Raw genomic sequence first — 18,561 nt, 5'->3', positions numbered from 1 at the left:
AACATGCATGGGGTTTGCAAGCTTATTCCTCGGGATCGCGTCGACCAATTTCAGCGGTTTTGCAAAGGCTTCTGATCTCAGCATTTAGAGTTTAATTTCTTCCTACGTTTCCAGGGTGCGCGGGTGTCAATACTGACAGTTTGTTGCAAGTTAGGAGAACACGCTAGCCTTCCCTTGGCGTCCTCCTGTGCAAGGCAAACGTCTGAAGAGAAGGTGGGAGGGCTGTACACGCAAAGCCAGTCTCCCTTGGTGCTGCGACGGTTCAGGATACCTCCTACAGGGGGCTCCAGCCCAGTGGTCCAGCGCCGGTTCTCCCCTGCCGTGGGGAACCTGAGACGGCTGGGCGGGCCCCTTAGCCGCGGGCTAGCCAATGGCTCCCGGGCGCCAGGAAGCCCCGCCCACCAGCCCGCTCTTACGCTCCGCCCACTGCCTCTTGGACTGCTCTCCTCGGAGCCGCTGGCTCAGAGCGCGTCTGCGTGAGTCACCTGGAAGTGGGATGGAGCTGTTGCTGCAGCCCCAGCAGAGCTCAGAGCACGGCGAGGGGCAGATCGTGCCCGAGTAACCGCCTCGCTCGCAGTATCAGGGGTGGGGAGGGCGGATTACAGTCGGCACAAACCACGAGGAAGCCTTGGAAAAGAAGAGGGGCTATGGTGGCGCACGATGACGCCGGGGGGCTGCTCCCCATTAAGCGGACTATTCGGGTGATAGATGCGCAGAACCAGTCTTTCAGGGAACAAGAGGTAAGGCGTGCGTAAAAAGCCTTAAGCAATCGGAAGAACGATAAAGGGTTTTCTTAAGTGGCACGGTTCTGCATAGTTGCCCAAAGCGCTGCCCAAAGTCCGCTCTTTTCAGCAGAAGGAGGTTTGCTTCAGAGTAAGCCTTCAAGGGATTACGCTGCGCGTGTAAGAGCTGGAAGCGTTGATTTGTTTGGCACCTTGCTCCTAAACCTGCCTGTTTAAAAATGACTGAAATGAAGTCACCTGTAGCAGGCAAACGTGGAAGTCCTGTAGAAATGCCGTCAGCTTGCTGGGAGAGGTGCAAAAAGAGAGTGAAAACCGTCGGAGTGTCTGGGTTGCTCTCCGTAGGCTAAGGTGTGAGTCAGTGAGTAGAGAGTAGTACTATTTGTACTTTTGTGTCTTGCATACTTTATTTGAAGCTGCTAGCTAAGCATGACTTAACACAGCCCTTTCAGGAAAAGCTTCTCTTACAGCTGGGCGCTGTTAAGGAAAGGTGTAATTGCGGCAGGCAGTTCTGAACTCCTTAATTAGGGTGCCAAGTGTGCGTCTCATGCCTTTCCTGTTAAAAGGAAGCTGCTGGGGTGTGTTGAAACCCTTTGGGTATTTGTTGAGGTCTAGGCATTGACCCTGCTTTATTTATTAAGAGGGAGGGACTGCTTACAGCAACGATGTTGAGGAGGCAGGACTGTATAGTCCTAAAATATTATGCATGTTCTCTAAAGTTGCATGTTGACAAAGACATGAACCATGGAAGGAGGAGGAGGGAAGTCTTTGGATATTCTAAAGTTTGTAAAATGTTTGTTTTGAAATGTAAAATTGGAAACTTAATAAAAATGATTACAAAAAAGAGAAATAAGCTCCCCCCCCCTCCATCCGTTTACCATTTAAGGAACCTGAAGCAACTGAGCCATTTGTCAGTGGAATTTGGTTGCTCATTCTCTCCTCTCCCCGCAACCTTCTGAGTTTAGCATGGCTTGTTCCTCTTTTACATTAATTCCGCCCACCTCCCAATCTTGTGATGTTGTGTGTATGTATTCTGCAATGGAGTAAGCAACAAATGAGTTGCAGTACTTCATTGACTGCCAGTAGGGTTACTTGTTTGGGTATGCATTTTTCAGGGGATCAAGCTCCATTGTGGGTGCTTAGTTGTACACTTTAATGGCATTTCCCTTACTGTTGAGTAAATTGGTCTCCAAGACATTCCTACAGGATTATTGCTTGTATGGACGGTGATATGAGGCATAACGAAAGTACTTTAATCCTGCTGAAATGCATACCTCAAGGTGTCTTCTGGTGGGATGGTGGGAATTATGAGAACTCAAAAGTGAAGACTGCTATAAGTGAGGCCTTGTGACATATGACATCCTGTCCGGAAGCATAGTTGGTTTCTTTATGATTCAACAGTTCGGCTTTAATAAGGCAGAACTTGGAAGTTGAGTCTAAACATTCTGGTGCGACACACGCAAGGATTTTTGGCAGCTGTGGAGGTGAAATATACCAACTGAAAGCAAACTTCAGGATATTTCTCAGTAAGCTTGCCTTTATTTGTCTGTCTGGATGTTCCATGTATTAATTTAGGAGGACAGGGCAAAAAACCGTTTTTATGTTATCTGCCAACCTGAAGGTTCAGTACTGTGAGTCCTGACAGGTTATATAGGTCTTGAACGCAGCTTGGATGTACTGCCTGAGATGGCTGAATTGAAGACAACAGGGTGTGTCTCTTTGCCATTTGTTAACCTGTCTTAATTTGGGATATTGCCATAACTTTCCTAAAGTGGATATTAATAGATGTAGTGAGCTGCTTCTCTTCTTGCCAAACAGATAATGCCATTAGAAATGTACACACAGGCGTTTAGGATTAACATCTTGACTTGATGAAAGAGACTCCATAAATTAGATGTCGGTGATGTTTTGAGGAGTGGAGGTTAAGTCAGATTCTTTATTGATTCACCAGCATGTTTATAGGGTTTATGTCTAAGTCATAAATGTGTGACAGAAAAGAGTTTCTGCTTCCAGAGAAACCTTGTAGTTTCTCTATTGGGTTCAGAGATGAACAGCTGCATAGTCCTAAATCCTTTGTTACCCTGGATATGGCAAAATGGTGGAGAGAAACGACTGTCAGATGAGCACCTTTGGATGAGTGCTGAGGAACCACCTACATGGTCTGTTCCAATGGATATCTAACTACAAACAGAAGCACATTGTGGGATCAGACTTTAGTCTTAGAAGTGAATTTCCAGATGTGGCTATCAAGTGTCAGCTTCTTCTCCCAGGCAGCTGGTATAAAACCTGTGCCCCTGAGCTCTTCAGCTCACATCTCATTTGGCATTAACTGAAAGCCTATGTTTCCCAGGTGTTCTCAGCATTTGGACTTGCTTGCCTGGGAGGCATTCAGGTTCAGTTCAAAGGTTTCATCTGAACGTGACTGATTTGTTTTCTAAAGCAAAAGATGCCTCTGGAAGAATATTTTATATTCTCTTCTTTGCTTGCTTCTGTGCTGAAGTGTGAAGGCTATTTTCTACATGAGAGCAGGCAAGGATGCCAGATAATGCTCTCTTTAAAATTCACAACTTGAAAAACTGGTTCAGTCATGCTCTCCATTGCTGCAACTCCGAAACTCTAAGCTTGCCTCCCAATCTCCCATCAGGAACAATGAACAAATTGCTCAAAAGACAATTTAAAAATACTTGGTGAACTATTTTGGTGTGAGAGCAGTGAACTGAAAATGTATGCAGTCTGCCTGTTCACAGAGGTTTCCAGAAGAGCAATAATTGTCTAAAAGGGCTGTTGTTCCTTTTTTTAAGGCTAAAGAAAATTAGGAGAGAGGGGAAGTTCCTCTCCCCCCAATCTGAAGAAAATCAGTTTTGTTTCTGCCCAGTGTCTCTCTGATTTGGAATGAAATTGCCAAGATGTTGAGTGGCAACCTAAGCCTATTGGGAGTGTGTGTGTGGAATCCTTTGTGCTCTGTAAAAAAGGGGTTTTTTTTTTGCCAGCCTTGCCACATGTGTGTGCTTCACATTGGCAGTGCTGTACTATACAGGCATCTGAAAACTTAATGTACACACCAACAGCATGGTGCTGTGATACATGCCTGTAACAGGCCCTTGAGAAAAGGAGCTTGCCTGCCAGTTCTTAGTTTTTCCTCTGAAAGCTCTAGCTTCTCTGGGTGCTCCTCTTCCACCTTATTTTACAGTGCTGAATTCAGCATATACCCATGTAAACCTTTTCCTTACTCTCCACTTGAAATATCAAGTTGCAGCACAGCTGTGGAATGCATTGTAGTGCCTAAAGAATGTAGAAGCCACCGTGAAAAACTCATTCTTCTTGGTTTTTTTATCATCACTTTTTGCTTATTTTTTAAAAGAATCAATGTCTAGTCTACCTTTTTGGCTCACAAACTAAAGCACCCACCATAATACATTCCACATTGAGCAAATGTGGGGGGAATATGTGCACCACCTCCTCTTTTTTAGTGCAAACTTAAGTTGGCTTCATCCATCTAAGTCATTAATATAGTATTTTATTTACAGAGGGTTTTATAGTGGCAGTACCCCTTTCAGATAGTTGTTGCACACAACATTTACATGAGGAAGAGTGACTTGCCCAAGGCTATACAGTGAGGCAAATGGGGCACTCCCAGACCCAACCCCAACCTGCTGTTCTCTGGGCTAGACACAGTGGGAGGAGCTGGTCTTTAGGCTGTAGCCGAAATCTTGCATCTTGGGCAAAGTAAACAGGTTAGATTCACTGGCGAGTCTCTTGTCTCCCAAGCCTCTGTTCAACATATGCGAACTGGAAATAACAGCACCCTGCTTTCACGTCTTTAACCGCAAGAACAAATAAAACAGGAAACATGCTTATCTGTCATGAGTTTTGGTGACCTAGCAGGTCTGTATGAAAGGAGTTCTGCATACACCCATGGACATGAAAATGGCATACTTTTATTTATTTCTTTTTTTGTGTGCATTGCTTCCTATGAAACAACTCCAAGCGATTTAACAATAAAAGCTATATAAAACAATTTCACATACTGTAGATTTTTTGTGTGTGTTCATTCCCCCCTCCCCCAATGAGATACATTATGAAACTGCAAGCAAGCAATGATGGGGCTTTCCTCTGTCAGAAGGGCTGTCGATGTGCATGTTCCTTGCTTCACCTTGAAAGTGGATCCTGCACTCTGCCAAACCCCTCCCCTTCTGTGGAATTCATGACATCATTCCTCTGTGTTCATTGGTATCTTAATGGGAGAGCAAAGCATTGCTGCTCTCCAGGGCTGTGCTTTACTGACTTCAGCAGAGCTATTTCTGAATCGTCACTCCTGGACATGACAGTAAAGCCCGACCGACTCAGTCCTTCTCCTTTTTTAGTCCTACCACTTCCTCTGTGCAGCATGTGTAATTTCCCAACCCCAACAACCATTACTATCTGTGCACCTAAGAATGAAGTTGGTCCCACTTTAAATCCCCATGGCAATAGCTTCCACCTTTCTGGTTTCTCTAGGGAGAAATCTCCTGGATTGAAAACATCAAACGAACTTGACCCTTTTCTAGTGTGAAGTAGAGCCGGCTGACAATGCAGTCTTGTGACGGGGTTGCCTTCTGCTCTGGCTTCTTGTAAAATTACGGCATCCTGTCAGTTCCCCATCGAAAATAAAAGTGTAGAAGGCCACTGCGATTGTGGGTGCTGTACCAAAACTGACAAAGCAACAGGATTCTGCCCAAGGGCTTGAAATCAATTGGGGAAGGGAAGCTGGGTTGGAACTGATAGCCTAAATCAAAAGTACTGGGAGGGAAGTTTGATGAGATCACGATTGTATTTCCAAGGGAGGGGGAATCCCTGTCTTGCAACTTCAAAGTGCAGTTACTGTTTTGGGACAGACTTTTACAATACCTTAAGCCATTATCTCTTGAAAGTCAGCCCTAGCAATGACACAGACCTCAGCTATGCAGCCCTAAGGTATTTGAGCAGCCTATTTCTCTTTAGTTCAGGCCTTTGAACATCCCTCTCTCTCTCAATGCACAGTTGTGCCTTGTTCTTGCTTTGGGAATCTGAGTGTCTTTCTGAGAGAGGCATAGGAGTGCAAGGATGTATCCCTGCTCTCTGCCTCCAGCACATTGCCTGGCAGTGGTAGCAACACATCTGTAGTGATACACAGGAGGTGACTGCCAGTGACACACAAACCTATGTGTGAGCAAGCTGCTAGCAAACTGGAGTCATCTTCCAGGGCAGAGACACTCTTCCTTCTTCCACACCTCTCATTAGATAGCTGGTCTCTTCCTTTATTCATGTACTTTGCTGTGGTGGCCTGTCTTACTTAAGAGTCAGAAAAAAACCTCACACCTCATTCTCCCTGGGGGACAGGCCAAAAAAAAGTTGGCCCTGAAAACAACTTTGTTTGTTCCAGCTATAGTGGACTTTGTTATTCTTGCTTCTTGCTAACCTGAGCAATTGGTTTGTACTATGGTTATAACTTTAGTCTTTAAACAAAATATATTTGTCTTTTGATGGGGCTTGTGTGCTTTGGGATTGGGTGCCTTGATGCTCTGTGCAGTCCTTATCCCCTTCCTCCAAGAGAGTCTGGACACTGTCAGCGCACTAAGTCTTGAGTAAACAGTCAGTACAACTTGTTCTCTCATCTGTTTGCAGGAGCCTAGCAATAAGCGCGTCCGACCTCTGGCTCGGGTCACCTCCTTGGCAAACCTGATTTCTCCTGTGAGAAATGGTGCAGTGCGAAGATTTGGACAGACAATACAGGTAAGAGAGTAGATAAACGTGTGGGTTTGATGTTGCAATTGTTGGGAGGGGGTGACTATGGAGTAAGTATTACCCACAGTTCTGCTGAAGAAAGGATTTCTGCAGCCTGCAGAACCGAGCCTCATATTCCTCTTTTTACTTTTTAAAATGAGCAAGTTTATAGTCCTCATGGGTCCAGAGGGGGGAAATTGAAGTGGATGTTTGAGGGCATGGAAGGCTTCTTTGTCTTCCTTCTCTTCTCCAGTCTCCAAGCACCTCTAGTGAAACCACAGGGTGAGGGGGACATAGAAACTTGCTCAGTTCTTACAGTTGCAGAACTTGGATTTAGAATTTTTCCTCCCCACAAATATTTTAATTCAGTTTTTCCACATACCAACTGGCATTTTGTGTCCTAACTGCCTTGTAGTCCACATTTCTGCACAAACCTATAAGCAAGTCATTGGAACAAATGAAATTTGCATGCTTTTGGATGCAGAATTCTTTTCACCGTGATGACTTTTGCAGATAATTGTGGAGAGATGGCCCAGTCAAGACCTTGGTGCAGTTTTATAAGGAGCAGCCTATAAACTGAGGCCAATGTGCAGGGGGGTGGGCATTAGATTGCCGCCTGTGCCAACACTTGATGGCTGCATGTGACATACTGCAGCATGTGCTACAGTCTGAGTTTACCCGGCTGTTCATAATAGAAACGTGACCTCAGCGAAGCCTGTCATGTAAGATATACCATCCACCCCAACTGTGTAAATACTCCTTGCTCTGGATGCTAGTGCTGTTTCAAGCCACAAAGAACACAGCTCCCATGGCTTGTTAATGTTACCAGAGCTGGGAGAGGTAGAATTACACTATTTATGTACTTGAAACCAGATTCTCAGCCTGCTTAACCCCAACCCTCTCCAGCTATCCAAAATCTGTAGTATGGGAAGGGGGAGGGTTGAGCAAAAGAGGGCATTGGCAAATTAGATCTCTCAAGGCTCCGTGGTGCCTGGATTAGCTACACACACACCCTGGTTGCTGAAGCCATTAAGGGTGAAGTTTCTTGAGGCAGGCCTGCGCAATTTGGATTCCACCTCCAGGGCATGGCGTTCTGCTAGGTACTTGACAACTCACCTATTTGTCACTTCCTTAGCATGCAGCTGCCTTTGGCTTGCATGAGTGGGTTTGTGACAGATTATGTGGGCCTGATCTTAAGGATATTTCCACAGGCATTCTTCAAGAGGCTGTTGCATTGACCAGGACTTTGTTGCGGTGTTTGTGCTCATGCACACAGTTTGCTGGGCTGTGCAACATCCCTGGTTGGCATGAAATGCCTCGCGGCTGTTTTTCTGTACAGCGTCTGTTAAAATACACCTAAGTTCCTAAGGTTCACGACTGAATGCAAACCATCTCCTTCCCCCACCCTGTTGTCCTGCAGTCGTTCTCTCTTCGCGGCGAGAGCAAATCTCCAGGCAGCGCTCAGAAACTGTGCAGCCGGTCAGCTGCCCCCACGCCACCGAAGAGAAGAAACAGTGTGCTTTGGTCCGAGACGTTGGATGTCAACATGAAAGAGACGCTGAGCACCAAAGAAATCAAGCGCCAAGAGGTATGCCTCCAGTGGGGCAACCCCAACAGCCAGCCCCAGACGGATGGGGCTGTTAGAATTCAGCACTGAATTGGGATTTCTGAGCATCTTGGCTGTTGTTTGAGAGGGAAAAGAGCAATATGTTTCTAAGTCCTCATGGTCTCCGGAGGCGTGTTAAGACGACCTGTCGGCAGTGTAAAGAGAAGCACCCAGTGTTCAGGAGGCAGCAATCATGTTTCCAGCCCCCCATGTATGACAGCTAACCTCCTGCCACCACCATATCCCCAGATCTGCAGAATGCATTACTTTGCTGCCTGGACTAAGGCAAAGGAACTGGGCAAGTAGATACATGAGAAGAAGATTGCATAAATAGTGTGCTCTCTGGTTTTGCATTTCTGTGATGCAGCTTGTGGGGGGGGGGAGGACGGGAAAGGGAGGAAGCCTCAGTTGTTCAGTGTGTAGAAGATAGTGGCGGAAGAGTTTTGAAGAACTGCTCTCTTCTCCAAAATGAAGGTGCTTCTGTCCCGCCACATTCCTTAAAAAACAGATTAAATTTCCCCTCCAAATCTTGACTGATAATACATCCCCCCTGGCCAAGGCCCCAACATGGGAGACAATATACTTCATATTGGGCATTAAAAAATGATTAATTCTGAAACGCCAGCTTTGTGACTCATGATGATCCAGACCAAAGTTATGCATTAATACAAATGACTGAAGCAGCAAATGAAAAAAAGAGGGCCAAAGTTCAGCCCTCTGGGTGAGTTCAGCACTTCACACTGAAGTCTAACGCGTCCCAGTGTTTGATTTGGCATGATCTCGCAGCTTCAAAGCCTCCTTTCATGACAAGGAGTTTACTTTTCTCAGCAATGATTCAAGCCTTTCCCTTCCGTTTTGGCCCTTAAGCCCAGGTGGGTGGATGCAGCTCAACAGTTGAGCTTCCCCCCTTTTGGGCTGCAGAGAGGCTGGCTTCTTGATCAAAACGGTTTGGGCTATGCAGGTGGGGCTAGATTGGCTGCTACTTTGCTGCTGCTTCGACATAACTGGCTAGTGGAATAGTCTGTGGTCAGCAAAACCTCCGAAACCCGGAAGTGGTACATTTTTTACTTCAGCAGCTGTTATTTCTAGGGCAATAAAATGGAGACAGTTCTGATATTTCCCCCACTTTTTGTTCGCAGGCGATCTACGAAATGTCTCGGGGTGAGCAGGATTTGATTGAGGACCTGAAGCTTGCCAGAAAGGTTAGTATCTTTCTCTGCTTGCTTTATATTGATGACACTGCAAATCAATATATTTGTTAGCTCCCCACCCCCCACTTTGCAACGGTTAAATGCACTGGATATACTGGATTAGGCCTCAGACTTCCTGGACTTTGCTCGTTCCATTAAAGGTCACTGGAGAAATGTATTCCTTGTGGAAGCAGTTGTGCTGGTTGCTCCTGTGCCAATTTCTGTTTTTCAGTGAAATAAGTCACACGGTAATTTTAATAATAATAATAATAATAATAATAATAATAATAATAATAATAATAATAATAAATAATATTTTCATTTCTATGCCACTTTATGTTTTTAAGAAAAAATCTCAAAGCAGCACCTTTGTGGCAGGATATACCATTAACGTGCAGCAAGCTGCTTTGAGATTTTTTCTTAAAAACACAAAGTGGTTTAGAAATGGTCATCTAGTCCAACCCCCTGCAATGCAGGAATTGCAGCTATAGCATTTGGGAGGGGAGAAGGTGTAAGAGGAGAGAACTCAGCTATAGGCTCACCTGCCCTTCCCAGCCGGACAGTCAGCAAGTGCACCTGCCCTTTTTGTGGGCAGTGAATCCCGCAGACACAAAGTGCTCTGGGAGCTCTTGCTTCAGCTGCCTGGAGGTCGCAATCCTGTTGGATGGAAATTCCCATAGGAGGCTGCCCATATAATGAATCAGACCCTCGGCCTCGTCGCCACTTACTGGCAGTGGCGCTCTGGTGTTTGAGTCTTTCCCAGATCTCCTTGGAGACCAGTGCTGGGGACTGAACCTGGAAGCATCTGTGTGTGACGCATGTGCTCTACCATTGAGATACGGCTCTGTCACTACCCTTTTCCCCACTCCAAACTGTGCAGCTGCACTGCAATGCCATGTCAAGCTGTTTTTTATTTTTATTTTTATTTTTTTGTAATTTCCCATCCTTTCTTGTTGACAGGCTTACCATGACCCCATGCTGAAGCTGTCCATCATGTCTGAAGAAGAGCTCACTCACATCTTTGGCGACTTGGATTCCTATATCCCTTTGCATGAAGGTGAGCTTCTCCACCCCTACCTCCAAAAAAAAAACACCTCCAGCACTCATGAATTCATGCAAACATGCCACATTCTCTGCCCGTCACATCAAAGTAGCTCGAAAAACCAGCCTATAAAATGTTAAAACCATAACGCATCTGCCACAAAATACTCACATAAAATTCCATGTGCAGACAGCACAGGGCTGCCTATGGCAAAAGCTTCAGGTTTCTGAAAGCTTCAGGTTTTTAAAAGGTAAAGGGACCCCTGACCATTAGGTCCAGTCGTGGCTGACTCTGGGGTTGCGGCGCTCATCTCGCTTTATTGGCCGAGGGAGCCGGCGCACAGCTTCCATGTCATGTAGCCAGCATGACTAAGCCGCTTCTGGCGAATCAGAGCAGCGCACGGAAATGCCGTTTACCTTCCCGCCGGAGCGGTACCTATTTATCTACTTGCACTTTGACGTGCTTTCGAACTGCTAGGTTGGCAGGAGCTGGGACTAAGCAACGGGATCTCACCCAGTCATGGGGATTCGAACCGCCGACCTTCTAGATCAGCAAGTCCTAGGCTCTGTGGTTTAACCCACAGCGCCACCCGCGTCCAATCAGGTTTTTACCTGACTGTAAATTGTCCGTGACGAGGGCTGTTTCATACACCCACCAGCAAGTGCCACTGAGTGCCACTGCAGAGAGAAGGGCTGGCCAGCTCCTCCGGCAGACCTCTTCTGCGATGTGGAGCAGGGTTTTTCTGCAGATCTAAAGCCACATGAGAAGAAGCATTCTCTGTGGCGCATAGGTGGAAGGCTTTGAACGTCATCCCCAGCACTCTGCACTTGCGTTAATTACTGTTTTAAATGTGAATTTTAAAAAAAATGTGTATGTTGAGAAGAGTATCCTGGTACTAATCCCCTTTTGTGTTTATCTTGCAGACTTTCTGGCCAGGCTGGGGGAAGCGACAAGGCCAGATGGGACAGTGGAGCAAATTGGACCCATTCTTGTGAAATGGGTGAGTAACCCTCGGATCGCTCTCCCTCTGTTCATTACGGGAGATCAACCATCCAAAATTCATGGGAACATTGGCTTTGGAAAGTCATGAGATCCTATAATTAAGCTGATGTGTGTTGCTCTGGATTTCATTTGCATAATGAACTTTTCAAGCCGAATTGACTTGCATTTCTGTCTGGTTGCTTGCCAGTTAATTTGAGATGTGCAATGACAAGAAACATCTGAGGCCTGCTTCTCACGTTATTCGCCTCCTCCCAGCCTCAGTTACTCATTTACAACATGAGAATGATAGTAACCTAACTCACAGGGCTGTTGTGTAAGGGTTACTGAGATAACCTACATGAAGTAACCTGGACACTTGAAATAAACCGTGCTAAAAGAAACTTTGTACACTGCAACTGTGAACAAAGAGATGTGACAGGTATATTAGCACTCCAGGCTCAAAAAGTATGGTATATGATGGAGTTCATAAGTCCTCTCTTGAAGTTTTGAACTTTTGAAGATCTTCACATGAGGGTAGATGGGCTTCACTTAACCAAAAGGCAGCTATGAACTCCAGAGGAATTGGCTTTGGAATGTGCCCCTTGCTTTCTTCTCCCCCTGCTATATTCTTCACAGTGGGAGCTGCATAATTGGAATTCCTCACATTCATATCTACACTGTAGAGCACCTAGCAGATTGCCTGACTCATTCAAGTGGGGAGGGGGCAGCAGTTCTGAAGCAGCAGTTTACAAATGTTGTTGCATCTTCTATTCTAGCTACCAGGACTGAATGCGTACAAGGCCTATTGCAGCAACCAGCTGGCAGCTAAAGCCCTCCTGGACCAGAAGAAGCAAGACCGCCGGGTCCAGGACTTCCTCCAGCGTTGCCTTGAATCTCCTTTCAGCCGCAAGCTGGACCTCTGGAGCTTTCTGGACATCCCTCGGAGTCGCTTGGTCAAGTACCCTCTCCTCCTGAAGGAAATCCTGAGGCATACACCCAACGATCACCCCGACGTTCAGATTCTGGAAGAAGCAGTAAGTGCCTCGGGATTCTCTGCACAGAGCTTCTAATATATTAATGATTGTAGAGTTGAAAGGGAACCCCAAGGGTCATCTAGTCCAGCCCCCCGCAATGCAGGAATCTCAGCTAAAGCATCCATGACATATGGCCATCCAACCTTTCCTTAAAACCCTCCGGTGAAGGAGAGTCCACCACCTTCCGAGTGAGTCTGTTCCACTGTCAAACAGCACTTACTGTCAGAAAGTTCTTCCTGATGTTTAATCGGAATCTTCTTTCCATAGTAAAGTACCTTTTTAAAACCAAGTCCCACCTTACAAACTGTCTCTTTCTTGCAATAAAAAGTAAATGCAGTTTGTTGAATGATGGATCAGATTAGGTGGAAATGGCCCCTCTCAATTAGTACCAGTTGACGTTCTTTTAAATACGTTGTTAAATGCGGCAGGCCCAACACCAGGCACAAAAGCAAAGGGAGAGGTCTGATTCGTGGGGGTTCCAGCTGCCAGGAAGTTCTCCTGCGCAAGTCCCATTGAAATGGGTTGGGAACTTTGCAAGCACAAAGCAGTGCTCTTCCTAGAGCTTCTGCTCACCTCAGTGCAGTTTTGTAGGAAACTGCTTTGTGTGTTGTGTGTGTGCTTGTGGAAGAGATTCTATGCTAGTTGGAGTTTCCACCCCAGCGCCAAAACGTCTTGGGCAGTCCTGCTTGGCTCAAGCAATTGAACATTCTGTTTCTGTTTTGTGTTGTGGCAATCGTCAGGGGTCCCTTTACCTTTACTCGGTTGAGTAAGGCCCTGTCCCATGTATCTTCTCAATCCATTGCCTGTATTGAGGCCTGTGATTTCACTGCCCAACTTCAGTTATCAAGCAGCATTAATTGGTGGACCCTTTGCTTTTAGATCTCCATAATCCAGGGAGTCCTCTCTGACATCAACTTCAAGAAAGGGGAGTCTGAATGTCAGTATTACATTGACAAGCTGGAGTACCTCGACGAGAAGCAGAGAGACCCACGAATCGAAGCGAGCAAAGTGCTGCTTTGCCACGGGGAGCTGAAGAACAAGAACGGCCATGTAAGTACCTGATTTTACAGAGGCGATGCTGCAGATGCTCCCATCCTGCAGCCACGACACCTGCCAAGGAACTGCAGAGTGAAACGGCACCACCTTAAAGCAAAGGGTGGAATGGTCCAGAACTTGGCCTGTCTCAAATTCTTGATGGCGGTGCATCTTTTAACCCTCTAGAAATAAGTGCCCAGGACCTGCCACTTTTACCTCTCAATTTGTTCTCTCTTTTTTAAAAGAGAAGACAATTCTGCTGTGTCAGAATTGGCACCTCTTTCCCCCCACTTTCCAGACCTTGACTTTGGTGCCGGGCCATTAAAGAACCCATTAAGAGGCACCAGGCAACACTTAGACACCGAAAGCAGGGCTGGCATCTGCCCAGGTTGCAGATGGTTGTGAAATAATTAGCATAAAGTTACTACAGAAAGCACGGCATGCATTTTGCTGGGGGGTCAAGAGGTATTTCCTGCGGGCTCCCAGTGATGTAATGCATCCCTTAGATTCTTCCAAGTATGTAATCTTTTGGGCTTGAAGAAAACTGACGACAGCTTGGAGTCTAAAGCGGCTCTCTAAAAGCTTGGCCGGTGCTGCTTCTCAAAAATAGAAGCTGGAACCTGAAAGGGGTTGCTTGGCCTTCCTCCCAGCTATGAGCAAAACGTCTTGTCATAGGTCAGCTCAACCTATTTTGTAGTCAAAACTATCTTGTGTCTCCCTGGCTGGCAGCCCTGCATCATTAGTTGCTCTGGCAATGCAAATCCTCTAGCGTTATCGTGGTTGTCTGCCTATGGAGATCTGGTGCTTATTTGGAGTTGTTCCGCTGACCCAGTTTGCTTGAGCATTTTCTCTGACTGCCAGCACAGTCTCCTGTGCCTTGGGCAGGTCTTTCAAGCAAGGGCCCCTTGGATCCTTTCAACTGGAGAAGTGCCTAATACCGTATTTTTTGCTCTATAAGACGCACTAGACCACAAGACACACCTAGTTTTTGGAGGAGGAAAACAAGAAAAAAAATATTCTGAATCTCAGAAGCCAGAACAGCAAGAGGGATCGCTGCGCAGTGAAAGCAGTGATCCCTCTCCCTGTTCTGGCTTCTGGGATAGCTGTGCAGCCTGCATTCGCTCCATAAGACGCACACAGATTTCCCCTTACTTTTTTAGGAGGGAAAAAGTGAGTCTTATACAGCAAAAAATACGGTAATTCTGCATGTAGCATGTATATATATGTATTTTGTTCCAATTTAAGATCTTGACCAAAGCTTTTCCTCCCCCCCTTCAGAAGCTCTACGTCTTCCTTTTTCAAGATATCTTGGTTCTAACTCGGCCTGTGACACGTAACGAGCGTCATTCTTACCAAGTGTACCGGCAGCCGATACCCGCTCAGGACCTGGTGCTGGAGGACTTGCAGGATGGCGACGTGAAAATGGGAGGTTCCTTTCGAGGTGCCTTTGGCAATTCTGATAAAGGTATGAAGCAAATAGGCTCACATCCTCACAATTCTGTCCGAAGGCTGGCTTGGATGCAGCTGTCTTTGCTTTAACAGGAATTTGTGAGGATTTTGGCATAAACTTCCACACAAATCCAGATTGGGACTTGCCAGGCCCTGAAAAAATATCAGCATTGGTCCTGAATGTGACTCATGATTTGGATGTAGGTCAAACATTCGTGAAACCCTTTCAGCAAATGAAAACCTCTGGGGGAGGGAGCTGGGAGGGAGACTTTGGCTGACCCAGGAACATGTGTCAAAGTAGTCGGGCAAGCGAACCTCTATGACCATTGCTCAGTTAGAAAGGTAAAGGGACCCCTGACTGTTAAGTTCAGTCATGGACGACTCTGCGGTTGCATGCTCATCTTGCTTTACTAGCCGAGGGAGCCGGCGTTTGTCCGCAGACAGCTTCCAGGTCATGTGGCCAGCATGACTAAGTTGCTTCTGGCAAACCAGAGCAGCGCATGGAAATGCCATTTACCTTCCCGCCGGAGTGGTACCTATTTATCTACTTGCACTTGACATGCTTTCAAACTGCTAGGTTGGCAGGATTCGAACCGCCAACCTTCTGATCGGCAAGCCCCAGGCTTCATGGTTTAGACCACAGGGCCACCCACGTCCTTATTGCTCAGTTAACTCGTGTCAATCAGCAATCTTGAAGCTCCATTCTGATGACATCTCCCCTTGTTTCCCCCCTCTGCAGCTAAGAACATCTTCCGGGTCCGCTTCCGAGACCCAGCTCCTGGCCAGTCTCACACGCTGCAGGCCAACGACATCTTCCACAAGCAACAGTGGTTCAACTGCATCCGGGCGGCCATTGGGCCCTACCAGCTGAGCGCTGCACCTTGCGAGCTCAAAGAGCTGCCGGAGCTCAGCGAAGAGGCAGAGGAGAACAACCCCTCTGTGCCCAGTGCCAAAATCAAGAGGAGGCCGTCCACCCTCTCCGGCAGCCTCCACATGGAGCTGGACGAGAACGGCGTGGAGTGCAGCTCAGTCACGGACATGGCGGCGGATGAGGCCAAGAACCCCAAGCCGTACCGGATGCACTCTGGGCTCCGGAGGACGAGGGAGAGAGCCCAGCTCAGTGGCAAGCGGAAAGAGACACTTGTTTGAAGGGTTTGGAAGCCCTTCTCCCCACTGTTTATTTATAAATAAAAAGTGTACATTTTCTTTCCTGTAGTGTGAGGATGGTTTCTCCTTCTGAATATAAATGTCTGTGGTCTTTTTGTTTGTGTTTTTGTTCTCCTTTGATGGCAGCTACTGGTTTTCAGCAAACACTGTTGAACTGGAGTCTGGTTCTGAAAAGCAAGGACTCTGATTTTTGGGGTTACAAAGTGGGTTTTGAAAACGTTGCATCTGTGAGGAACGTATTGGAGCAAGCTTCAGCTGTTGCCAAGGAGCTGTGAATTTTTTGAGGCTTGATTCCCAAAGAAAATAGAGCAGGCCCATCTTTAAAAGAGTGTTTTATTTCTCTCTCAGCAGTTCCACATGGAAAAATGCTCATTATTTAAAATTTGAGTTTTCTTTGGCTTGTGGAGTGATTCGGATTGATGCAGTTCCCCCTAGGTTGTTAAATCTGGTTTATTTCAGCCCTTACTGTAGAAGCAAGGTGGTCTGAGACCTGCAACCCACATTTCTCAGAGAAACAGACTCCCACGTTCAACAGGTTTCCATTTTACTGACTGGAATTCTGTACTTAATTTTTGTTTGTTCGTTGTACATTCCTTGTGTGAATTGACATGACCTGCCAAGTATTTAATCTTGTTTTATTATTATTATTATTTTTACCTGAATACATTTGTAGAGAACTTTTGTACTTTGATTTCATTGTATTTCTCAACATCCGAATTGGCGATTTCTTCCTTTTTTTTTTTTAAGTACTTGATGGGTGTGTGTGTGTGAGAAGAGAGCATGTGTTGGTATGTTATGTATATTTAAAAGCCAGTTCAGGACTTTTCAAGGTGAAACAAAGCCATATGTTCTTGAGCCATTGGGAAAATGGGAGAACAGAGTTTTTATCCCCATCCCCAAACTGACCTGGGGTGCCTGTGCCTTTAAAACAGCTCTACTTCAGCAGAGAGAAGGTGCTGTGTAAGCAGAATTCTGTGTTTCCTTTTAAAGGTACAGGAGAACCTAGGTGGTCCGCAAGTTTGGCAATCTTACGGGGAGGGAAGATTTGAGGTCCGTTTTGATGTAGCATTTTGGGTTGGCCACAGGCCCATAGAGTGCCTTGTGTACTCCGAACTACTGAAAGCAGATCGCAGTGGACGCAGAAGGCTTAGGGAATGTCGCAGAAGGTTTAGGTAAAGAGGAGATTATACTACAGAGAGCACAAAAGGGATGAGGTCTGTAGAAGGGGAGCATCAGAAAGGTGCATTTGGAAGCAATAGGAGGCACAGTGTATGTAGCAAGACTTGGTAGGAGGTAGTGTTAGCGAGGAGAAGGAAGGAAATGGGTGAAGTCCTTACTTGCGGTTTTGAGGTCGTCCCCCCTCAATTTCAAGGAAGGAGGGCAGTTTACCTTAGTGTAACGCAAACTAGCAGGAAGAAACTTTGAGCGCTTCTAGTAGTGCATCTGAAGCACTTCCAAAAATTAGCCGAGTTCTGCAAGTTTTCTTTTTTTTTTCCCCGAGGGGGAATTTCTGGTGCAGAAGAACCATCAGGCTAGAAGCTAGAATGGGGATGAAATTCTGGAAACAAATGTAAATAATAAAACAACCAAAGCACAACGACTCTGTAAAAATGTGTGTGTTTTTGTACAGTGTTAAGTGTGGTGTACAATTAAAACTTCCTGCATATTTCCTTGTCTTTCATCTTTAATGTGAGAGTGGTTTATCAGGCACATCAATCGCCAGCTCTCCCGGTCAAGCAGAGAAATCTCACTGGCATCTTTTAACTCCAGCTGTGGTTCAGATATCTGGGTTCCTATCCCAATGGGAACATCTGTCCCAAACCTGTTGGTGCATATTGTACTATCCTTATCGCTTTCATTTTCCCGAGAGGGTTCCTTTTCTGTATTTTGACAGTAAACACATAGTGAAGCAAAATGGCACTTGACGTGAGCTCTGTCACGCAGCTTTGAGGCTGCATCACCTGAAAAAAACACACAATATTTATCTTGTGAAACATACTCCCTTACAGTAGGCTGGATTATCTGTCTCTTTACTGAGTCCATTGGCCTCTTGTGGGCCTAAAGTAGTAAGGTTCATCTAGCTGATGGTTTTAGTTCAAAAAATATCTCCATCCATAATTAAAAGTCGGGATGAGCTATTTGCAAGCTATATGGGCTTTGCTGCTGGGAAATGAATCATAGAATTATAGAGCTGGGAAAGGACCACAAGGGTCATTTATTTCAAGCCGCTTGCCAAGGCAGGAATCTTTTGCCCAGCGTGAGTCTCGAACCCAGAGCCCTGAGATTAAGAGTCTCATGCTCTATCCGACTGAGTGATCTGGATGTGGCAGCAATGCTTGTTGACAGTAAGGGAATGTGCGCATTCATAGGAAGCTGGCTTATGTGGAGTCAAACCAATAGTCCACCTTTGCAGTGCTACCTGAGGATTCTGGTAACTGTCTCTGGGACCTTATACATGCAAAGCATGAGTTCTACCATTAAACTACCACCCTTCCCCAATTCCCAGCACAATAAGAAGCTAGCATTGCATACACAAACAGTCCAAGGGAACCTGGCTGTAAATACTTGCATTTTT

At 46.0% G+C, this 18,561-nt stretch overlaps 1 protein-coding gene across 1 annotated transcript; it reads left to right on the top strand.

Annotated features, from left to right (window-relative positions):
- Positions 1–431: 431 nt before the first annotated feature.
- LOC310742961 (neuroepithelial cell-transforming gene 1 protein-like) lies at positions 432–17,652 on the top strand. Its single transcript, XM_083572921.1, has 10 exons — positions 432–740; positions 6,384–6,491; positions 7,903–8,070; positions 9,228–9,290; positions 10,239–10,335; positions 11,244–11,320; positions 12,078–12,335; positions 13,215–13,385; positions 14,649–14,835; positions 15,559–17,652. Exons 1-10 carry the CDS (start codon positions 648–650, stop codon positions 15,966–15,968), a joined length of 1,632 nt encoding a protein of 543 aa, XP_083429047.1. The 5' UTR covers positions 432–647; the 3' UTR covers positions 15,969–17,652.
- The last annotated feature ends 909 nt before the right edge of the window (positions 17,653–18,561 follow it).

This window comes from Podarcis filfolensis (genome assembly GCF_964270895.1).
Source record: "Podarcis filfolensis genome assembly, chromosome: 10".
Lineage (NCBI taxonomy): Eukaryota > Metazoa > Chordata > Lepidosauria > Squamata > Lacertidae > Podarcis > Podarcis filfolensis.
Note: the sequence above shows the minus strand (reverse complement) of the source record. Positions and strands in the feature narration are given on the sequence as shown.

Bases quoted from the DNA above. Each gene is read 5' to 3' on its own strand.
- LOC310742961 (XM_083572921.1), top strand. From the start codon at position 648: ATGGTGGCGCACGATGACGCCGGGGGGCTGCTCCCCATTAAGCGGACT. The intron at 10,336-11,243 runs GTGAGCTTCTCC...TTTATCTTGCAG, and splicing joins CTATATCCCTTTGCATGAAG to ACTTTCTGGCCAGGCTGGGG. The intron at 11,321-12,077 runs GTGAGTAACCCT...CTTCTATTCTAG, and splicing joins GACCCATTCTTGTGAAATGG to CTACCAGGACTGAATGCGTA.